The sequence below is a fragment of the Carlito syrichta genome, unplaced genomic scaffold (assembly GCF_000164805.1).
Source record: "Carlito syrichta isolate Samal-C Ts95f unplaced genomic scaffold, Tarsius_syrichta-2.0.1 Scaffold154498, whole genome shotgun sequence".
NCBI classification, from domain to species: Eukaryota; Metazoa; Chordata; class Mammalia; order Primates; family Tarsiidae; genus Carlito; species Carlito syrichta.
The window spans coordinates 88814-109802 of record NW_007098594.1 but is presented as its reverse complement, the minus strand read 5'-3'; the positions used below and the strand labels follow the sequence as shown (position 1 = coordinate 109802).

The following is a 20989-nucleotide window of genomic DNA, read 5'->3' as shown; positions in this document are numbered from 1 at the left end:
TCAGGCCATCCGTGGGTGAGGAGGCCTTCTGCTTCAGCTCGAGGGTATGCAGCTCTGCCCTCACAGGGCTGCCTTTCAACACGCTGATTTCTGTCCTCTCAGGGACTCTGTTCTGCCAAAGTGACCAGGCCACCACATTCCCAGAGGCTGAGTGAGATAAATCAAAGACCTCAAAAAACTAGGGAGAAAGGCAGAAAGCATATACACGGGCATTAAGGAAAGCTGCCCCTAACACCTTTTCTCCCACACTGCTTCCAGAGCTATTGCTCAGAGTCCTGAGGCGGGCCGCAGGGCAGAGCCAAGAGGAACGGACAGTTTGGTTTCTAATAAGACAGAGAGCATTAAAGGACACAGTAAATTCTGCCTTCTGGGATATGCAGTGTGGCAATTAAGTTCACAAACTCGTCCTAGAAAAAGTGCTACATTTCTCACTGCTGAACATCACCATGGTCACCTTCAAAGTACTCCCCTGGGGAAGCTAAGCATGGATGCCAGTGCCCAGTCCACTCCTCAAAGCAATTTGGTAACTCTTTTTCTGGAATGGCCAGCAGAGCTGTCACTGTATTGCAAAAAAAAGTCATTAGGGTGTAGGGACGGTAATCCAATACAGTTATCTGTTTACTGACTAAAACTCCCCCACAGACAGTGCTGTGTGAGCTGGTGTGTCATCATGATGCAGGAGATCCTTCAGGACCATTTTTTGCACACACCTTTCTCATGTCAAGATTTCCAGTTAAGATCTTTCTGTTTCCCTATCAATGTTTATTTGGTCTGCTGTGCTCCTCACAGCCAATGATTGTGACGCACAATTTGACGAATTTTGCAATGTTTTTGTCAATTCTGCTTGTTACTGGCTGTCCTGACCTCTCTTCATCAGTGACGCTTTCTCTCCCTTCAGAAAAATGTTTAGTCCATTTGTACACAGCTGTTTTCTTTACAGCATTATCCCCATAAACCTGAACTAACATATTTCTGATTTCACTTCCACTCTTGACAAGTTTAACAGGAAATTCAATGTTTGTTCGATGCTCTGATTCAAACTCTGACATTCTCACTACAACAGCTCTGATGGCCAATCCAGAAAGAGTTCCAAAACTGCTTTGATGAGTGGACTAGGTGCTGGTGTCGGTGCATAGTTTCCCAAGGGGAGTACTTCAAAGGTGACAGCAGAACCGGGCTCGGTGGCTCAGTCTGTAATTCCGTGCTTTGGGAGGCTGAGGTGAGTGGATTGCCTGAGCCCACGGTTTCGAGACCCGCCTAGGCAACTTGACAAGACCTCATCTCTACAATAAATCAAAAATTAGCCGGGCGTGGTAGTGCGTGCCTGTAGTTACAGCTACTTGGAAGGCTGAGGTGGAAGAATCGCTGGAGCCCAGCAGGTCAAGGCTGCGGTGGCAGGGAGCATGCCACTGCACTCCAGTCTGGGCGACAGAGTGAGACTCCAACTCAAAAAAAAGAAAAAAAAAGGTGACAGCAGCGCTATTAAGTATGTAGCGTTTTTTCTAGGATGGGTTCATGAACTTAATTGTCACACCCCATATGTAACAGTTTTTTAACTATTTAAGGTAAGTTCCAGTGGACACTCAGAGAGACTTCCGAGCTGAATAAAATCCTGGATAGACTATCCCAGAACACCACCCTCTCTCCTTCTCAACCCGGGCCCTAAGTGTGCCCCACCCACATGGCACAAAGCACTGAGTGCTCTTTACTTGAGGTTACTGTGCAGTGTGTCTCTCTGTTCCTTGAGCTGAGGGGAGGGAGAATCACATCCCTGTGAAGTCACTGCTCTAGAGGAAGACTGCCTGGTTTCAGATCCTGCCTCTTGTTTATAAGCTGTCTGAGTTTGGGCAAGTTATAGAACCTCTTTGAGCCCCAGCTTCCTCATCTATAAAAGAGGGTAATAACCGCATCTAACTTACAGGGTGCTGTGAGGGCCAAAGGGGCTTAATGTATATAAAGTGCTCGAAGCATGCCTGGTGTACAGTAAGGGTTGTACTTAATGCTATGATGATGATGATGATGAGTTATTCTAGTAAATACTGTTCAATGGACAGCTGCTTGGAGCTGGGGCAGAGCAACCATGACAGGAAGGGGCGAAGGGGAGAAAGACCAACCAGTTCAACTCTGAGGCAAGGAACCAGGCCAAGGCACCACGTGGGATGCCCCTCCCTGGGCAAGCAAGCACACCTCCTACTGGTATTGGGGTTGTGTCTGCAGCCATCACCTTTGCCATCTCTCCTGTCTCTCAATTATAGCATCTCACAGGGATAAGGGGTAAATGGAGAAGGTTCTGTGCAAGGGTAGCCTACCTTGGGAAAGGCCTCAAAGTTCACAACACATAGGAATTTCTTTCTTCTTTTATTTTTGAGTTGGGGGGTCTCACTCTGTTGCCCAGGTAGGAGTGCAGTGGCATAATCATGGCTCACTGCAGTCTCAACCTCCTAAGTAGCTGGGACTACAAACATCTGGAGAATTTTTTTATTGTTTTTGTAGAGATGAGGTCTTGCTATGTTGCCCATGCTGGTATTGAACTCCTGGGCTCAAGTAATCCTCCTGCCTTGGCCTCCCAAAGTGCTGGGATTACCGGTATCAGCTACCATGCCCAGCCAGGAATTACTTTCATAAGATGACTCCAGTCATGTGGCCTTGGGCAAGTCACTTTACCTCCTTCACTTCTCTGTGCCTCAGTATCCCTATCTGTACACAAGGGGTTCTGATGTTTTGTGATTCTGTGATCCATACACAGATATGACGTGCAAAGAGGCATCATTTTACTGCTCTCTTGGTACCTCACTAAAGATAGGTAAAATGCCAGACACTTAACTTTTACAAGTGTTTCCCAGCAAGTGATTGTGACACAAATCAAAATGGGTGCAACTAGTGCTGAGGAAGGCTCCGGGCTGGCCGCACAAAGGGACTGGCAGGGGCCTCTGCTCCCGCTCCATTTATCACTGAGCACTTCCCATTTCCTCCCTGCAGCTGCCAGATCCAGGTCACTGTCTACCCTCCGCAGAGTGGCTTCAGGAAGCCAGTTTTCTTCCTTCTGCTCGCCTACTATGTGTGCCTTCCGCAGACCTGCTCAGAGCCTCACTAGCCTCTGCTCACACCAGCTGTAGCCCCTGGCGACTCTGGACTTTGATTGAGGCCTGGGCCAACAGAATGAGAGTGCCAGACGTGACTACAGGCCTGGCTGCTTTCTAAGAGAGCCCAAAGGAAGCCATCTGAGGGCAAAAGAAAGGCCAGAACACTTTCTGAGCAGGACTTTAAACATTTATAACAACATCAAACTATCTGTTTGCATAAGAGGCCATGCTGTCTCAGGGTACCCCTTCCTTCTCCACTCCTTCTCTTTACAGACATGAAGTACTATAAACCGACAAAACCTTAAAATGAAATGGGAAGGTTACATTTACCTCAAGCCAACTAAATACATTCAGCAGGGTCAGGTTCAAGTCAGGTCTGCTTTTGTCACATTAGCTATGGTTTCCTGAAGACTGGAGTGTGTTTAAGAGAATATTCATGCTTTGTAGCCATGCCTTTTTAACTCTGCATTTGCCAGTTCAGTTCCCTCCTTCTGGACAGATACCCTTCAACAGTTAGATGAGGCTGATAAGGCTGTGGGGACATTCATGTTTATAAACACAGAGCTCTCCGTGAAAAAGACATGCAATGAAAACATCATAAATGCACTTTTACTTCTTTTCTTCCATTTTTTCTCATTCTTTAAGAGGCTAGGCATATTTCTGATGGTAGTTTTAAAGCTGTGAAAAGGCTTTAGTATAGACTTTATTATATAATTAGAAAAAGTCAAAAAATAATTGTTTGGAACTACAAATAATTCAAAAGAAACATAACAGTCCCATAAAAAAGCATCGTGGCATCTGTTAGAAATTTTTCCTCAAATTATTAAATGCAGCTCTCCATGCTTTCCAATAATTGTTATAGTAATACCCAGGAATTTCTATGATTTCAGCTGAAGATCTGACATAGTTTTTCTTAAGGCACGATCATGATTCATTTCTTCTTCAATAGCTCAGTCATTTCAGGAACTACCTGCAAATTAAAAAATAATAATAATTAGGCAACTAGAGCCTTCACTGTGATAGGATCACAGCTCCTCAAGCAGGGTAAGCAGGCCAAAATAAGCAGTGCAAATCACTGCCGAGGCACAGCTGCCCCTGCTCCCCTGCAATCTCTCCCCCATTCAGGGGGAGACTACAAACCCTCCAAGCGTCAGACTGGATGCAGAGCTGGCAGGGCCGAGAGCCCACTCACTGTCTAGGAGCCTTTGTGAGACCATCATAAACATCAAGAAGGCACCACAGAAGCAGGAAGCTCAATTCTTCTCTTCTGGACTGAGAGTAATGCATGTTTTTCCCCTTGGTGTCATCACAGTGCTCTTCCTACCCTCACTGCCTTCCTGACTGTCCTTCAAAGCCCACGCCAAAGTCTCCAGCTTAGTCATGACTCCTGCCACCCTCCTCTCGTACTTGTTCTCTCATTGTCTGTTCATTCATTCAGTTCCTTTCACAAACATTTTGGTTGCTTTTTCAGCACATGTTACTATCATTTGGCACATAAAAATGTGCTGAATGCTGAACAAGCAACATCATCACTGTTTATTAAAATCAAGATCCTGTGCTAATGAAGTGGTTAGTCAGCAGACACAGGAAGAAACTACAGTGAGGGGAGACTGCCTGAGTTGGCTCCCATGTTCAAAAGGATTAATTACTAACAATTAGTCTTGGCAGTTTAGTGGCTGCAACTGGAGCCTCCAGTGTAGAAACTGCTTTGTGACTGCCTGGACAACAGAGGAGAGCTGTATGTGGGGGTTGCTGGGAGTGTCACACAGACATTCTGAAAACCAGCCCAGCCACCTGTGTAAAATATCAATTACCCCGTCTTCCAAGGGGTTGTCGGCTGCCCTCACTCACAAAGATCCCAGCTGAACTTGCCACTGATGAATACAGCTTCTCAATTATTTAAGAGAGCTACATTTCCATTAGGTGGAAATAATGTGTTCGTACAAAATTTATTAAGGAAATTGTCGACATGTTGTTTCTTCCGAATGTCACTTTGTCTCCAGCCTATTAAAAGGCCCATGTTTACCATGGAGCCAGCAGGCATTTGCTCAGGGGCGGCATTAAGTGCTGGCACCACTGCTACCAGCTCTGCTTGATGGAGAGACCATGAGCTCATGCCAGTCGCACGAATGACATGCTAACTGAGCCTCATGTGGAATGTGTGTGCTTCATGAAAAATTGTCTCGAGCCCAACTTCTTTCCCTAGGAAGTGAATCACTAATTTGGTTTAGAATATATACTTTTTTTTAAACCGTAAAGAATGTCTCCTTACCACACTCCTCACGAGAGGGTTGAGAAGATTTTCTCCCTTCATCACTTGTTATCTTTTTTATGAGACCAACTACAGACTTTCCAGCATACCACACAATGCCTCATTTAGGGAACAGAAAATGCTAACTCAGGTTCACTGACTGTCTGATGGTCTGAGCACACTGAATGATCTCGATTCTTGTTTTTATCCTCTTTTAGATATTACAGAGGCAGCTCCCTACTCAGAAAGATCAAGCAAGAGGGAATTTGAGGTTTTTTAAAAAGGCGATCTATTGATATAATCGCAATACAAGTATGTTTCACTCATTCACTCAGTACTTCCTCAGTAAGGGAGAAAGAGAAGTTATCTGTCCAGGCCTGACTCCTGCCCACAAGGAGTTCTGCCTCCTAGCTGGAGAGAAGAGAGGCCCATGAACCACCCAATCAGAAGTGTGCTGTCTTACACTGGAACGTAGAAGAAGAGCATTAAATGCTCCAAATTCAGGGGTTCTGAGGAAGAAAGATCAGTGATTAGGAAAATTCATCAACCTAGAGAAGAAAAGGACTATGGGCAAGGAATGAGGCAGAGACAAAGGCTGCAGGTTCCAGATAGAGTAAAGAGATCATAATGACCGCAGTGAATAGTTACGCTGGGAAGAAGAGAAAAAGGTCTAAAATGACTGGTGGCATGCCAAGTCCATTCAGTGGGGACAGAGAGTCTCTTCAACAGATGGTGTTCCAGATGGTGTTGGAACAACTGGGTGTCCATGAGCAAAAGAATACAGTTGGACACCTGTCTTACACCATATTTAAAAGTTAACTCAAAATGGACCAACAACCTAAATATGTGAGCTAAAAACCATAAAACTCTTAGAAGAAAACACAGGGGTAAATCTTCATGACCTTGAATTTGGCAATGAATCCTTAGATATGACACCAAATCACAAGAAACAACAACAAAAAGATAAACTGGACTTCATCAAAATTAAAAACTTGTGCATCAAAGGATATTATCAAGAAAGAGAAAAGATAACCTACAGAATGGGAGAAAATATTTGGAAATCATATCTCTGATAAGCATTTAGTATCCAGAATATATATTTAAAAACCTCCTGCAAATCAATAAAAAGACAAACACCTTGACTAAAAGATGGGCAAAGGACTTGGACAGACATTTCTCCAAAAAAGATATAAAAATGGCCAATGAGCAACTTTTCTTGTGTTTATGTGCTTAACATTGCTAGTTATCATGGAGCTACAAATCAAAACCACGAGATACCACTTCATACCTACGAGAAACATTATAATTAAAAAAACAGAAAATAAGTGTTGGTGAGGATGTGGAAAAACTGGAATCCATGTAAGATGATGCAACTACTATGGAAAGCAGTTTGGAGACTTTTCATAAAGCTCAACAGAGAACTACCATATGACCCAGCAATTCCACTCCTAAGTATATACCCAAAAAGGACTTGAAAAGATACTCAAAGGCTAACAATGTTCACTACAGTGGATTAGGCAAAGGTTTCTTAGATATGAGACCTAAATCATAAGCAGTAAAAGAAAAAAATAGATGTTGGACTTCATCAAAATTTAAAACTGTCATACTTTAAAGGACACCATCAAGAAAGTGAAAAAACAACTTGCAGAATGGGAAAAATTATTAATATCTGGAAATCATGTCGCTAATAAGTGTTTAGTATACAGAATATGTAAAGAATTCTTATGACTCAAAAATAAAAAGACAATGTAACTTTAAAATGGGCAAAGGATCTGAATAGATATTTCTCCAAAGATAATATTCAAATGGTAAATAAGCAATGAAAAGATCCTAAATACAAATCAAAGTCACAATGAGATATCCACTTCACAACCACTAGGATGGCTATAATAAAAAACAAACAATAACAAGTGTTAGTGAGTATATGAAAAAAATTGGAGTCCCCACACAATTTTGGTGGGAATGCAAAGTGTGGCAGCCATTTTGCAAACCTTCTAACAGATCTTCAAAATGTTAAACATAGTTACCACGTGACCCAGCATCCGGTCCTAGACATGTATCCAGAAAAATGAAAACATGTCAGCACAAAATATTATACATGAATGTTCATAGCAGCATTATTCATAACAGCTAAAAGGGAGGAAAAAACAAAATATCCATCAAATAATAAATGGATAAACAAAATGTGCCATATCTATACAATGGATATTATTTGGTAAGAAAAAAAAAGTACCGACACATACTACAATGTGGATGAAGCTTGAAAACCTTTATACGAAGAAGCCAGCCACAAAAGACCACAGATCACATAATTCCACTTATATGAAATATCCAGGTATGGAAAAACTATAGAGACAAAGTATATTAATGTTGCCTGGAGCTGGAAGGGGAGGGTAGAAAAAGGAGTAAATGCTAATAGGTAGGGGTTGATGAAAATGGTCTGGAACTCGACAGTAGTTTGTGAAGTTACTAAAACCCCTTGAGTTGTACATTTTAAAATGAGGAACTTTATGGTATGTGAATTATATCTCAGTAAAGCTATTATATTAAAAACAAAAAGCAGCTAGGTAGTGAGTGTCCTATGCCCTGTCACTTTAATTCTGATTACAGTATTTACCATTTATTGAGCCTCTATTATGTACCTGAATTGAAGGAAATAAGCAGATGGCTAATATTTATCCCAGACCGTACTAGGTGCAGTATAACCTCATTTAATCTTCTTTTTTTTTTTTTTTTTTTGAGTTGGAGTCTCACTCTGTCGCCCAGACTGAAGTGCAGTGGCCGCTCCCGGCCACCGCAGCCTCGACCTGCTGGGGTCCGGCGATCCTTTCGCCTCAGCCTTCCAAGTAGCCGGAATTACAGGCATGCGCTACCACACCCAGCTGATTTTTTGATTTACTGTAGAGATGAGGTCTCGCTGCCCAGGTGGGTCTCGAACCTGTGGGCTCAGGCAATTCACTCACCTCAGCCTCCCAAAGGCGTGGGATTACAGGCTGAGCCACTGAGCCCGGCTTCACTTAATCTTCATTACAACCTTTAAGGTAGGTAGTGTAAGATATATATATATATAACTTAGAAGGAAGTTGTGTATAGAGATTAAATAACTTGGCCAAGATAATTTAACTTGTATATGGCCGAGACAGAAACTGAATTAAAGTTCTTAGTTACTGTTCCATATTATTTCTGTTTTATGAGAGAAAAGCATTTGTCCTTTCTAACTCATGATAGTCGAAGGGTGAAGTAAAACAATAAATATAAGAGAATAAAATGTTATGCATATATGAGGGGGGACACCCCCCCAAAACAGAATTATCTTTTGGAGGGTAGTACACTCAAAATTCGTTCCTCCGGATTATATGGTCAACCAAAGTTTTTAACTGAAAGTTTTGAGAGGGTTGCGTCATGAATTGCAGAATGAAGGTCTCGAGTGGTAGCAAACAGGTGACTAGTTCTTCTTCCATCATGGCAACACACCTGCCCACACCATGCTGAGTGTTAAGTAGGTTTTGACAAAAATGGCATGATCCCCATGTCCCACTCTCCCTATTCACCTGATCTCACCCTAAGTGTCTTTTTTTCCCCCTTGGATGAAAAAAGCCCTCAAAGGGAGATGTTCTGCCAATGTGGAAGAGGTGAAACAACAGAAGCACTAAAAGACATCACAATTGATGAGTTCAAAAACTGTTTTGAGCAGTGGAGAAAGCATTTCAATAGGTGTATTACATCAAACGGAGAGTACTTTGAAGGTGTCTGAAGTTTAAACATGTAAGAATAAACAATTGTTAATAAATAAATTCCAGTTTTTTTCTGGGTCCTCCCTCATACATTTTTACTCCAGACATGGTTATATAGGGTAAAATATCACCTAGGAAACGATTACAACTATATATACATGTTATGAGTGATACAGTTTGCAACATAAAATTTTTATATAAAAATATAGTATAAAGTCCTTTGTACAGCTATTATTTGACTCCCAATTACATTTTCTTTAGATCTTAATTCCAAATAATGCTAATTAATGCTCACTCATAATGTGTGTAACTGTATTTTTAAACGTTATACCTTTAAAGTTGATTTTTTAAAAACAGAGGGTGGACCCAGTGAGGAGTATATCACTAAACCACCTTGTCTGCTCTTCTATCAGAATTACTGTAATACTCATCTACAATATGCTCATTCTGATTTCAGTCAAGAAAACAATTTGATGGGCACTATCCAGGTTCCTAGAGTTCAATAAAGGTGTGATTCTTTTTACTGCAACTTATCCAAGGTACAAGAGTAGTATTCAGTTGTGTCAATAACCTGCTGAGTGACTGTCCCTGATCACACCTCTCCGGGACAGACAACTTGAAAAGAATGCATCTAGCTTGTGTTGCTCATGTAGTAACAAATGGGAGTCTGTAGTATTTTTAATATTTCCATAATCTTTTTTTTTTTTTTTTGAGTTGGAGTCACTCCATCGCCCAGACTGGAGTGCAGTGACACGCTCCCGACTACCACAGCCTCGACCTGCTGGACTCTGGCAATCCTTCTGCCTCAGCCTTCCAAGTAGCCGGAACTACAGGCACACGTTACCACTCTCGGCTAATTTTTGATTTTTTGTAGAGGTGAGGTCTCGCCAAGTTGCCCTGGCGGGTCTCGAACCTGCAGGCTCTGGCAATCCACTCGCCTTGGCATCCCAAAGTGCTGGGATTCCAGGCTGAGCCACCGAGCCCTGCCTCCACAATCTTTAATTAGTTTTTTTCCCCAAACTGCATTTTTAAGGACTTTTAAACTTTGTATTAAAGATACATATAACTGCACTTCAGAACTTCTGAGCTGCATGAGATAGTCATTACCTTAATATAATTCATGCTAAAAGAAAATAAACATGATATCTTGGCCCACAGTCTCTCTATAGTCAAATGTGAGTTTCTTAAAACATCAAAAGTTGCTTGTGAATGTCAAGCTGGATGTCAGCAGACTGGATGATTTCTGAGGTCCTTTCTACCTTCCTGTCTCAGGACTCCCTCTCACTGAGATACCTCTTTTGAGTTCACACACACACTCCCAAGCTGAATCTGGGAGCTGCCCTCAAAACAGAAGCAGTGTGATGCCAATCCCTCAATAATGCCTCTAGAAGTTCCTGCCCCAAGAAGGTGTCCACTGGAAGAACACTGGAAATTTCCAACTATTTAAACTTGATCTCTTTAACATGAACATTTCCCGTGTACCTTGCAATCTATAGTGATAATTTAAAATACACAAAATTACTAATAAGTTTATTAAGATAGTCTCTTGAGGAAAAATAAGAGGCATCTAGAGTGATGCCTATTTGCAAACATGTCAATATGGTACATGGTTAAGGTTCAGAGAGTGTTTAATTTTGCTTCTAAATAAAAAGAGTATTTACCTCTCTATTAACACCTACTAGTAAGAACTAAATTCTTGCTGTTTGAACAGAGTTATCATTGTATAGAGAAACAAAAAAAATTTTCATACCAGCTCCCCTTCCCACTGGGACAGTGGCCAAGTGACAGCCATTACTCCTTGTTCTTACACACTGGCTCAGGCAATGAGAGCAGATGACCTACCTGAATCCCAGATTTCAGATATAGGCCCTCAGGGTCACTGAAGGGAGGGGGTATATTCTTCCCAAGACAAGATCTAGGCTCTTTGCGGGGAACCTCCTGAGGGGAGGGGTGCCCTACACTGAGCCAGAGCAAGAGCCCATACTGAGTAATCACTGAGCAGTTGAAGGGTCCCATATCTATCCTTCACTGAGCATGAACATATACTTCAGAGTACAAATGTGCTCTCAATGTGCACCCACTGGCTCACCTATTATGGGCAGTGCTGATGAAGTCATGGTAAGGAGCCAAACCTCCTGCTGAGGGGAACATCCTGGCTGTTCTCAAGCCGCAACCTTTCCACTGAGGCCCATAGCCCTTCACTGTGGATTGTGTGAGCCACGTGGCTATTTTAAAGACGATTTGGACTTTTTAAGGGGAAAGCTATAATGCTCTCTCTAAGCAACACATATCTATTAGGGCAACTTAACATTAAGTAGGTAAAAATTGTGCAAATATATTAACAATATACACATACACATGCACAATATTTTGTTTTAACACTTCATTCCTGACCAACTCTAAGAGGTTCTTGGATGGCAATCTAGATAACAGCAATTTCTCTCAAGGCAGGTTTACCTTAAATAAATCTGCGACTATTCCATAATCTGCCACTTGAAAAATTGGAGCTTCTGGGTCTTTATTAATAGCCACAATTGTCTGTGAAATAAAAACAATAAGTTTGACTTTTTAAAAAAAGCATACCACATAGATTGATAGTTCTATTTTAACTTCCCTTACAACAATATGGCTATCAAATAAGATTAATTTGATGCATCTGTTCCAATATTATAAACATATTAGAAATTTCTGAGATAGAATAATAAAATGATCTCTCATCCACCATTAGCTCACCTTAGTATTAAAAAGTTTAAAATCATCATTTTTTTTGGCCAGGCACCTTGGCTCACACCTGTAATCCCAGCATTTTGGGAGGCTGAGGCAAGAGGATTGCTTGAGCCCAGGCATTTCAGACCAGCCTGGGCAATATAACAAGACCTCATCTTCACATGTATGTTAGCCAGGCATGGTTGTGCATGCCTGCAGTCCCAGATACTCAGGAGGCTGAGGCGGAAGGATCACTTGAGCCTAGGAGGTCCAGGCCGTAGTGAGCCATGATCGTGCCATTGCACTGCAGCCTGGGCTACAGAGTAAGAATTTGTCTCAAAAAAAAAAACAAACCCAAAAAACCCCCCAAAACACACACACACACACATATAATTTTTAAAGTTCTTTTGTGACTTATTAAAAAAATTGGATTTTTTATGAAAAAGTAACAAATCTATACCCAAATTCACAGCCTTTGTAGCTCAAATCACTTTGTCCTACATTTATTATTTTAAAATTATTACCCTGGGTCTGTTCTAAGAATATAAAAGCTAACTATCTTGTCAGCCTGTGATTAAAAGAGAACGTTAAAACAAAAATTTTTAAGTTCTTATGTATAGAGCAAATACATGTAATAAAATAAGAAAATTACCATATGTTTTATAAAAACTGTCAAATGTTTCTCTTATCTTCTATAAAAATATTCTTAAATGTGAAAGGAAAAGACAGATTATTAAGAAAATAAGGAAAAATAGTCACTCAAAATCATTTTTTTGTTAATATCAGGTTTATTTACATATTACAAGTAGTTTGGCATCCCCATAGATGCTTCTAACATCACTGCAATTAAAGTAAGATTAGAGTTTGACACTAATGTGGTTATTATTTTGACAGTGGGTTATAATAACTCAAATCTCTTGAAGTAAATTAAGTTTCTACCTGCCTGTTAATATATCTTGTGAAAACAGCTGATATTAAAAATATATTAAGTATTTTGATGTAGCCAAAATCAAAATGCTTAAAATACAGACTACACAACATCTAACATCTGTGTAACTCCCTTAGTGGGTTCCTCAAAGAGATGGGCAGAATATGCCAGAATATCTAAGGCTGGAGCACAGTGTAGTCTAGGTAATTGCTAATCCAGAGAAACATGCCACATATAAGCTGAGTGGCCAGAGACAATCAACAAGTTTCAAATATGAGCCTCAACTCAAAATCACAGAGACCAACATTTTGAATCACAGGTATCATTCTGTATTGAGGTGTCTCTCTTTTTGGAACATGTAGCCTGTTTCACAGCTATAAGCACAGATTTATTTAATTAATGATGGTTAATGATTCTCCAGAGGCCACCTAGTCAAACATCTGACAGTTTAATCATCTGAAAGCTTTTTCATCCCACCATATAAAAGCTATTTTTAAAGAAAAGAGCACCTCACTGTGGACCAGGAACCACTACAGTATTTGAGAAAAAACATGTGGCTGGTTATAGTTTTTCAGATTACTAAAATAATATTCCTGAATAATCAACTGTAAATAACTATGATAAAATCTTGCTTGTACTCAAGAGCTCTCTTAATAGCTCCTTGTAAGTTCAAGCTTTTTCTTCTTACAGAGTTTGAAAGGCACAGGTTGTATTCAACCATATTATTATGCATATAGTTCAAAAGGTGCTTTAATTACATTGATTCATTTGATATAACAATCAAATCTTGTATTCTTTCAGCTACACCAGGATAATAATTAAAACTGCAGATTGCAGGCAATGTAACTGACAGATTTAAACCATTCTAATATCCCATTTTAGAATGTAACCAAGATTGCAACTAAAGATTGTCCATCTCCTACACAAGACAGTAGCAAACGGGGCTGTCCCTTTATTTAAGCATCCCCAGCAGCTAGTACAAGGCACATGCTTAATAAATATTTATTGACAGTCAGACTCGGTGGCTCAGCCTGTAATCCCAGTGCTTTGGAAAGCTAAGGTGAGTGGATTGCCTGAGCCTGAGGGTTCAAGACCCGCCTGGGCAACTTGGCGAGACCTCATCTCTACAATAAATTAAAAAAAAATTAGCCGGGTGTGGTAGTGCACACCTGTAGTTCCAGCTACTTAGAAGGCTGAGGCGGAAGGATCGCTGGAGCCCAGCAGGCTGAGGTTGCAGTGGCCAGGAGCGGCCACCATACTCCAGTCTGGGTGACAGAGTGAGACTCCAACTCAAAAAATATATATATTTATTGACTAAATAGAGAGACAAACTCTTGGTTGAAATTTGTTCTTATGGATTGTCCCCCAACACGGGTCTCCTCACTTCAACTGCTTCCTATTTGCTTCAACATACTCTGTCTAGTCTGTCCTTCTCATGATCCAGCCCTGTTGGCACGGGGTGATCTTCACAAGGATCCTCTCGACAGGCAGACTCTTTTAGAGAAGCAGAATTTTAGATATGTCTGAACTTGTCTGGCTAAAAATATATTTTAAGGCTGTTGGCATTGGAGTTTTTTTTTTTTTTAATGTAGCAATCACATTTTCCCCATTGGCACTATTTTCATAGCTCAGTAAAGAAACCTGCCATCCAACTGTAAAATCTGACTGGTTTTGGGCCAATTCATTTAGAAGCTACAAGGAGGTAGTGCGTGCATTTCTTCAGGTTAGAAGTTAAGCCTGTTAAAAGTTTTATTATCTTTTATATCAAGCTTCCATCTGAATGGATAAATGCAGGAGTGTCAGAAGCATCTCTGACTTCATGAAAGATAAGTTCATAATTCAAACTGTACATTATTATGCATGAATTAATGTGTCATATTCTGAAATATATGTTCACAGAGTCATTACACAGGACTTCCAGAGGTAGTCCAAGTAGCAAGTTAAATTCAAGTGCTTCCTCTACTTATTGCACTTTTGACAATTACTAGGGTATTAAGATAGCCTGATGCTCTAACCCAAAATGTGCCAGCCATACTCTGATAACAACCCAAGATGGCCCTATTGACATATGTTAGAGGACCAGGCTGAAGCAGACAGAGAGAGAATCAGGAATCAGAATCTCATGAACAAGTTTGATGGTCAGAACCCAACAGAATTGTTTAAGCCTCATATTTTCTACCCATAAACTGTTATAACTGAAGGAGACATTTGTGATCATCACCCAACACTCACATTTGGCAGACAAAAAAACCGAGTCATGGACAGCACACATCATGCGTTAGGCAAGCAATGGAGCTGCCACTCAGGTTCAGGCCTCTCTGTGTGTCACAGCACTGCCTCTCCAACCAAGAGTACATCTTGAGGCAGGGAGCAGTTGCTTAAATTTATTTCAGTTCCCAGATCTATGTTAATTTGAGCGGTTTGACTATACAAACTGTAACTACATGGAAGCATACGGTGAAACCCAAATTTTAAAATGCGAAAACTTCCTGTTAGCATTATTGTTGTATACAATTACCTTGCTGTCTTTCATCCCAGCTAAATGTTGGATGGCTCCAGATATTCCAACAGCAATGTAAAGTTCCTGAAATAAAATGAGCAGATTATTAATATGTAAATACATATGCCATAATACTTTCCAAAGTGTTTACTATTAGCAATTTAAGTTTTAGGCAAACAATATGTTAAATAAAATAGATGCAAAATGTAGTACTTAAATTATGCTTTCCTTTACCCTTCATCTTCTTAACCCACAGTTAAGAACCCACAGCTCTTTTTACTATGAATTCCTTTAAAGGTGATAGAATAATATGTGACGAATAAGGATTATCGAGCATTTATTGTGTGCCCCATTGTGTTAAGCATCTTACATCAAATGTCTCAATCTCACAATTACCTGTGAGGTAGTACTTTCTATCTGTGGCACACATCTCAATACCACTGCACAACTCATACACACTGTATATACCCATTCACAATGCACATGCATTGCATATTAACACATAAACACATACATTCAAATATGTGAAAATAGATGTTCACTTAGTTGTTTGCCTTCTCACAAAAGGATACTTACTAAAATCGTAATTAGGATATATTTATTAAACTTTGTATTTAGAAAAATTAGGACTACAAATCGAGGTCAAGAGGTTCTGAACACACACACACATACACACACACACACACACACACACACACACACACACACACACACGTCCACACTAAATCTCTCTGAATAAAAAATAACACACTTCTCCAAGACCTGGGCTGAACGCTTGTGTTTCCAGAACCTAAGAAAAAGGTCCCCATGCCATAGTTTCTCAGTGTTGGTATTTGCACCTCTTCCTGTTCCGTGTCTCTAATAATTACAAAGGGAATGATGACTGACTACTATTCTGTTCCCTTAGCTAAAATGTTTAAAATACCCATGTTTGAAAGTTAAAACTAATTATCATCATAGAAAACTGATTTAATAAGTACTTCATTTATTTAAAAAGCTTTGCTGCTTCATTCTGTCTACTAGGTATAATTAAAGCTTCAACTGGAAACCTTTTCCCACACATAACCTGAACTAGCAAGTCCTAGCGTGGGTAGGAGGAATACTTATCATGTAACCCAACTGACACCACAGTTCTGTGCTACGACAGTAAAGTCTCTCCTCAATATAAATAATACGTAAAAGGCTCTGTCACAGTTTCATTACAGGGAGGTGACAGTGTCGAGTGCTCCCACCTTGTTTTCTGCACTGCTTATGATCTAATTTAATAACTACTCACTCTAAAGTAAGAGAGCATTTCAACGAGGATCTGGGATAATGTTATTGCCTCCTAATGTGAGTTTTCATAGGACCTAGGTGTGCAAGGCCACATACAAGCCAATCCTCCTCTCAGGACCTCACTTCCTCCAGCTGTAAACAGAAGCGGTGCAGCTCCAGCATTGGTGCTTGTTTAAGACTCTCCAGAAGACTCTTAACGCACAGCCAGAGCTAAGAACACTACAATAGGTAACCCCTCAGCTCTCTGACAGCTTGAATTCTGTAACTGTCCAGCACTTTGGTGGTACGTCCCTAGGCTTTATCTTTAAAGGCATAAAGTGTCCAACTGCTTCCAGAGCAGCAGATACCGCTGTGTAACCTGGACAAGGAAACAATTTAGTCTCTAAAGTGAGTTAATCATCTAAAAATGAGCTGAGCTTGTTTTCTGATTCAATTTGGCTCTGCAGTTATCAAAAGCCTGAAGATAAGTAAAAACAGTTTGGCTTAAAGAGACAGTGTCTTAGGGTGGGGAGGTATACTGCAGAAGGTAACATGTATGGGTCAGGATAAAAAGCAATTGTGTGCTCTGTGATTCTGTGTTTAATATATCTAGTGTGTTAATCATGACTATACACAGTTGGACAAAGTGCAATTAGGTCCTGACATTATACTGTCTGTCTCCCCAGACATGGACACTCACATGAATGAGAAAATTTTCTTTGAAAAGGCACAGTTATTTTCTATTTAAGAACTACAGGTAACTTCAATTGATAGTTTTTTGTTTGTTTTTACTCTGTCATCCAGCCTGGAGAGCAGTGGCAGAATCACAACTTACTGAGTCTCCTGGATACAAGTGGTGCTCCCACCTTAACCTCCCGAGTAGCTGAAACTACAGGCATGTGCCAATACACCTGGCTAGTTTGTTTTTGATTTTTTGTAGAGACAGACAAGGTCTCACTATGTTGGAGCTGGTCTCCAACTCCTGGTCTCAAGCCACCCTCCCACCTCAGTCTCCTACAGCTCTGGGATTATAAGCATGAGTCACTGTACTCGGCCTCAAATGATAATTTTAAGGGTCATTTCAGTTTATTCTGACTAGGATTTCATTTATAAGGGGACATTTGTTAAATTGTTAATCAAAATATGACTTACTGAAACTCATATTTAGGAAAACCAGGCCAATCATACTCTCATATGAAGATTTTTAAAGCAAGTTTTTTAGCTAGACAGATTGGACAATAGAAACGGTCTCACTAACCATTCTTCGAGGTATATTCTCAAAGCAAGCATTAGAAGAGATCAATAGTCCTGTAAATGAGACTTTCTGACATACATTTCTACATTAAAATTCAACAGGTCTTAAAAGCTCTATTTCCATCATAAAAGGCTAATAAAATGTTGAGTCACTCAATCTGGCAGTAAGCATAAACATAATATAAATGAAATTTGCTTAAAAACTCCTGCCTCCCCCAAAGTGAATTCCATTGACCATAACTAAAAATATCACTAAGAAAATAACGTATTTTGGCTCAAGACAAACCAAGTCAGGTGCCTGGAGCTATTTCTACCTTTCTGATCAACATAAATAGTCCATACGGATCCACATGACCAATAGGACTGTACTGTCTTGCAAACACGGTTATCTGAACAAATATAAATGCACTGAAACAATAACACAGAAGAGTCCAGGGATTTTGGCTGCTGTTCTGAGGCTCTGATAGCTCTCTCAGGCAGGAAGGGAGGCTTTTTTCTTCCTTTTTTAAAAACATGTACAGGCAATTAGGCTAATATCCTAGTCTAATTCCTCATGGTTCAGAAAGCATTTCTGTACTTCAATAATAATAATAATAAGTATATACAAAACTTTCTACAGATGCTAATTTATGGAATACTTCAGATACTGCTCCACAGCATAACAGGACAATCCCTGCCCTGGGGCACTTTCCTGCTAAATCAAACAGTAAGACAATCTGGATAGAACATGAGAAATGTTGGAGGGGAGAGCAGCAATTAAGTATTCAAAAGGAGGTGGGATTAAAGAACAGACACAGAAGGAGGAGGGGTAATCTTGGAGACAGTTCTAGTGGCTAAAAGCTAGGAGAGTAAGAATTTAGAAGAGAGAGCAGATCAATCCGAGTGGCTGGCCGCAGACTGGGTCGGTCGCTCCATGATGCCAGAATGGGGACTGGGAGGAAGTAAAGCCACAGGACGCAGGACCAGAGGTTACTCTGAAATACAGAGAAGGGACAGCCCTCAAGCACAGATAAGGGCTGGCAGAAGAAAGCACATGTTCCGTTTTCTTTGCTAAAACCTAGAAATGATGACAGCTGCAGACTCATCCAAAGACCCCAGGGCTAAGGCCTGGGCTTCACAGTGGGCTAAGATGGAAACAGCAGCAGGACACAGACTGCTGTACCTGATGCAGCTTCACAGCTGCTGTCAGAGGAGTATGCTGCTGAGGGTAAGCACCAAGACTCTGCCAGGTTCAGATCCCAGCTCGGCCATCAGAGTCGCATGGCCATGGGCCTGTTACATAACCTCTCCATGGCTCAGCTTGCTCATCTGAAAAACCGGGACTACAAGAACTCCTGCTTCACAGGGCCACGGTTGAGGCTTCAGTCCTTGGCAGTGTCTGGTTTCCCAAGCCACACCACCGTGCCTCTCATGAGTTGAGGCTGGTTTAAATATTGATTCCTTCAGCCCACTGGGTGGCCAGTGGGCTTCTGAAGTGGTCTCAGGACCACCATGTACATCTAGGCTGCACACTGAACAACCCTGGAGGGAGATACCATTTACATCACAGTAATTATAGCCTGCCTTTATTACAACAGTTTCCCAACAGATGGCAGTAAAGTAACTTGAGAAAGGGGTACCTTAGAAATTCGTACAAGAGTTGTATGGACTAGCAGAAGTGCTGGGTGGCCAGAATCCCCTGTGGTACAAATATTATGATTTCCTAAGTGCACCATTACAGGAAAGAGTAGAGTAGCACTGGCTAACTGACTTTACTGCTCTTGTTGCTGTTGTACCTTACAAGTACTATAAAAAGATGACTAATTCTGTTTCTTGTCCTCAAGAGATGCACAGTCTAACAATACAAGCCAAGTAAGGCAAGGCCATAAAAATCTATAATCCAATAAAGAAAAATGGCAAAGAAGTATGACAGAGTTTGGGCTCTCTGGCAACCCCTCACTTTCTGTACTGGCCACTGGGAAGCAGAAAGGCTCTGCCAAAAAGGGAATCTACTTTTGCAATCTATCCTCATTTGTTTCTGCTCCCTTAGTCCTTCAAACAAAACAAGTTTTTTGTTTATTCTCTTTTTTTTTGAGTCGAAGTCTCACTCTGTCGCCCAAGCTGGATTGCAGAGGCACATTCACAGCTACCATAGGCTCGACCAGCTGCACTCAGGCGATCTTTCTGCCTCAGGCTTCCAAGTAGCTACTGGAACTACAGGTGCATGCCATCATGCCAGGCTAATGTTTTAAAAAAACTTATTATAGAGATGAGGTCTTGCCAAGTTGCCTAGGCTGGTCTCAAATCCCTGGGCTCAGGCAGTCCTCTCGCCTCCACCTCTCAAAGTGTTGGGATTACAGATGTGAGCCACCACACCCAGCACAAAACATTTTTTTTTTTTAGTTGGAGTCTCACATTGTCACCCAGGCTGGAGTGCAGTGACCTGCTGGGCTCAGGCGATCCTTCAGCTTCAGCCTTTCAAGTAGCTGGAACTACAAGTGTGCCACACCATACCCGGTTAATTTTTTGATTTATTGTAGAAATGAGGTCTTGCCAAGTTGCCCAGGCTCTCAAATCCCTGGGTTCAAGCAATCCTCTTGACTTTGCCTCCCAAAGTGCTAGGTTTACAGGCATTAGCCACTGTGCCTGGCTGTAAAACAAGATTTCTTTTTTTAAGCCAAAGTCTCACTCTGTGGCTCAGGTTGGAGTGCAGTGGCACGCTCACAGACACTGCAGCCTCAACCTGCAGGGCTCAGGTGATCCTTCTGCTTCAGTCTTCCAAGTAGCTGGAACTTCAGGCGTGTGCCACCATGCCTGGCTAATTTTTCTTGACTCATTGTAGAGACAAGGTCTTACCAAGTTACCCAGGCTGGTCCCAAACCTCTGTGCTCAGACAATCCTCTCACCTTGGCCTCCCAAAGTGCTGAATTACAGGCTTGAGTCACCGTGCCTGGCAAAACAAGTTTTTTAAAGCAGGTTTTAACGGTCCTAGTTTGATAAAACTGCATGTCTGAGAGACAGAAGGATGACTGTAATGACATCCTCATACTTTTACAGAAATCAAATCAACCTGGGGATCCAACATGGTTATAGTGTTCTCTGGCGATGGTGATTAGGCTTTTGCCGTTTTCTTCAAAAAGTAAGTACATACTAACATCACTTCTGCTTTAATCAAACCTTATGCCAAAAACCTGGAATAATTCTAAGATGTATTATCTGAGCCCTGCTTCTCCAGAGTTTAATGCAAAAGCTATGGGGAAAGGTATCCCCTATCTGCACACTGTATTTTAGCCTAACACT

At 41.1% G+C, this 20989-nt stretch overlaps 1 protein-coding gene across 5 annotated transcripts in view; it reads right to left on the bottom strand.

Annotated features, from left to right (window-relative positions):
- Positions 1-3676: 3676 nt before the first annotated feature.
- ETFA (electron transfer flavoprotein alpha subunit) overlaps positions 3677-20989 on the bottom strand; it is a 74848-nt gene continuing 57535 nt past the window's right edge. For 2 of the 5 annotated variants that reach the window (XM_008050945.2, XM_021709044.1), the window contains 3 exons: positions 15221-15286; positions 11526-11606; positions 3750-4053 (listed from right to left, as the gene is read on the bottom strand). In XM_008050945.2, the coding sequence (XP_008049136.1) occupies positions 4015-4053; positions 11526-11606; positions 15221-15286 (186 nt within the window). In that variant the 3' untranslated portion in view covers positions 3750-4014. Of the gene's footprint in view, positions 4054-11525; positions 11607-15220; positions 15287-20989 lie in introns of all 5 variants that reach the window. The other 3 variants (XM_021709043.1, XM_008050947.1, XM_008050946.1) reach the window with 2 other exon arrangements.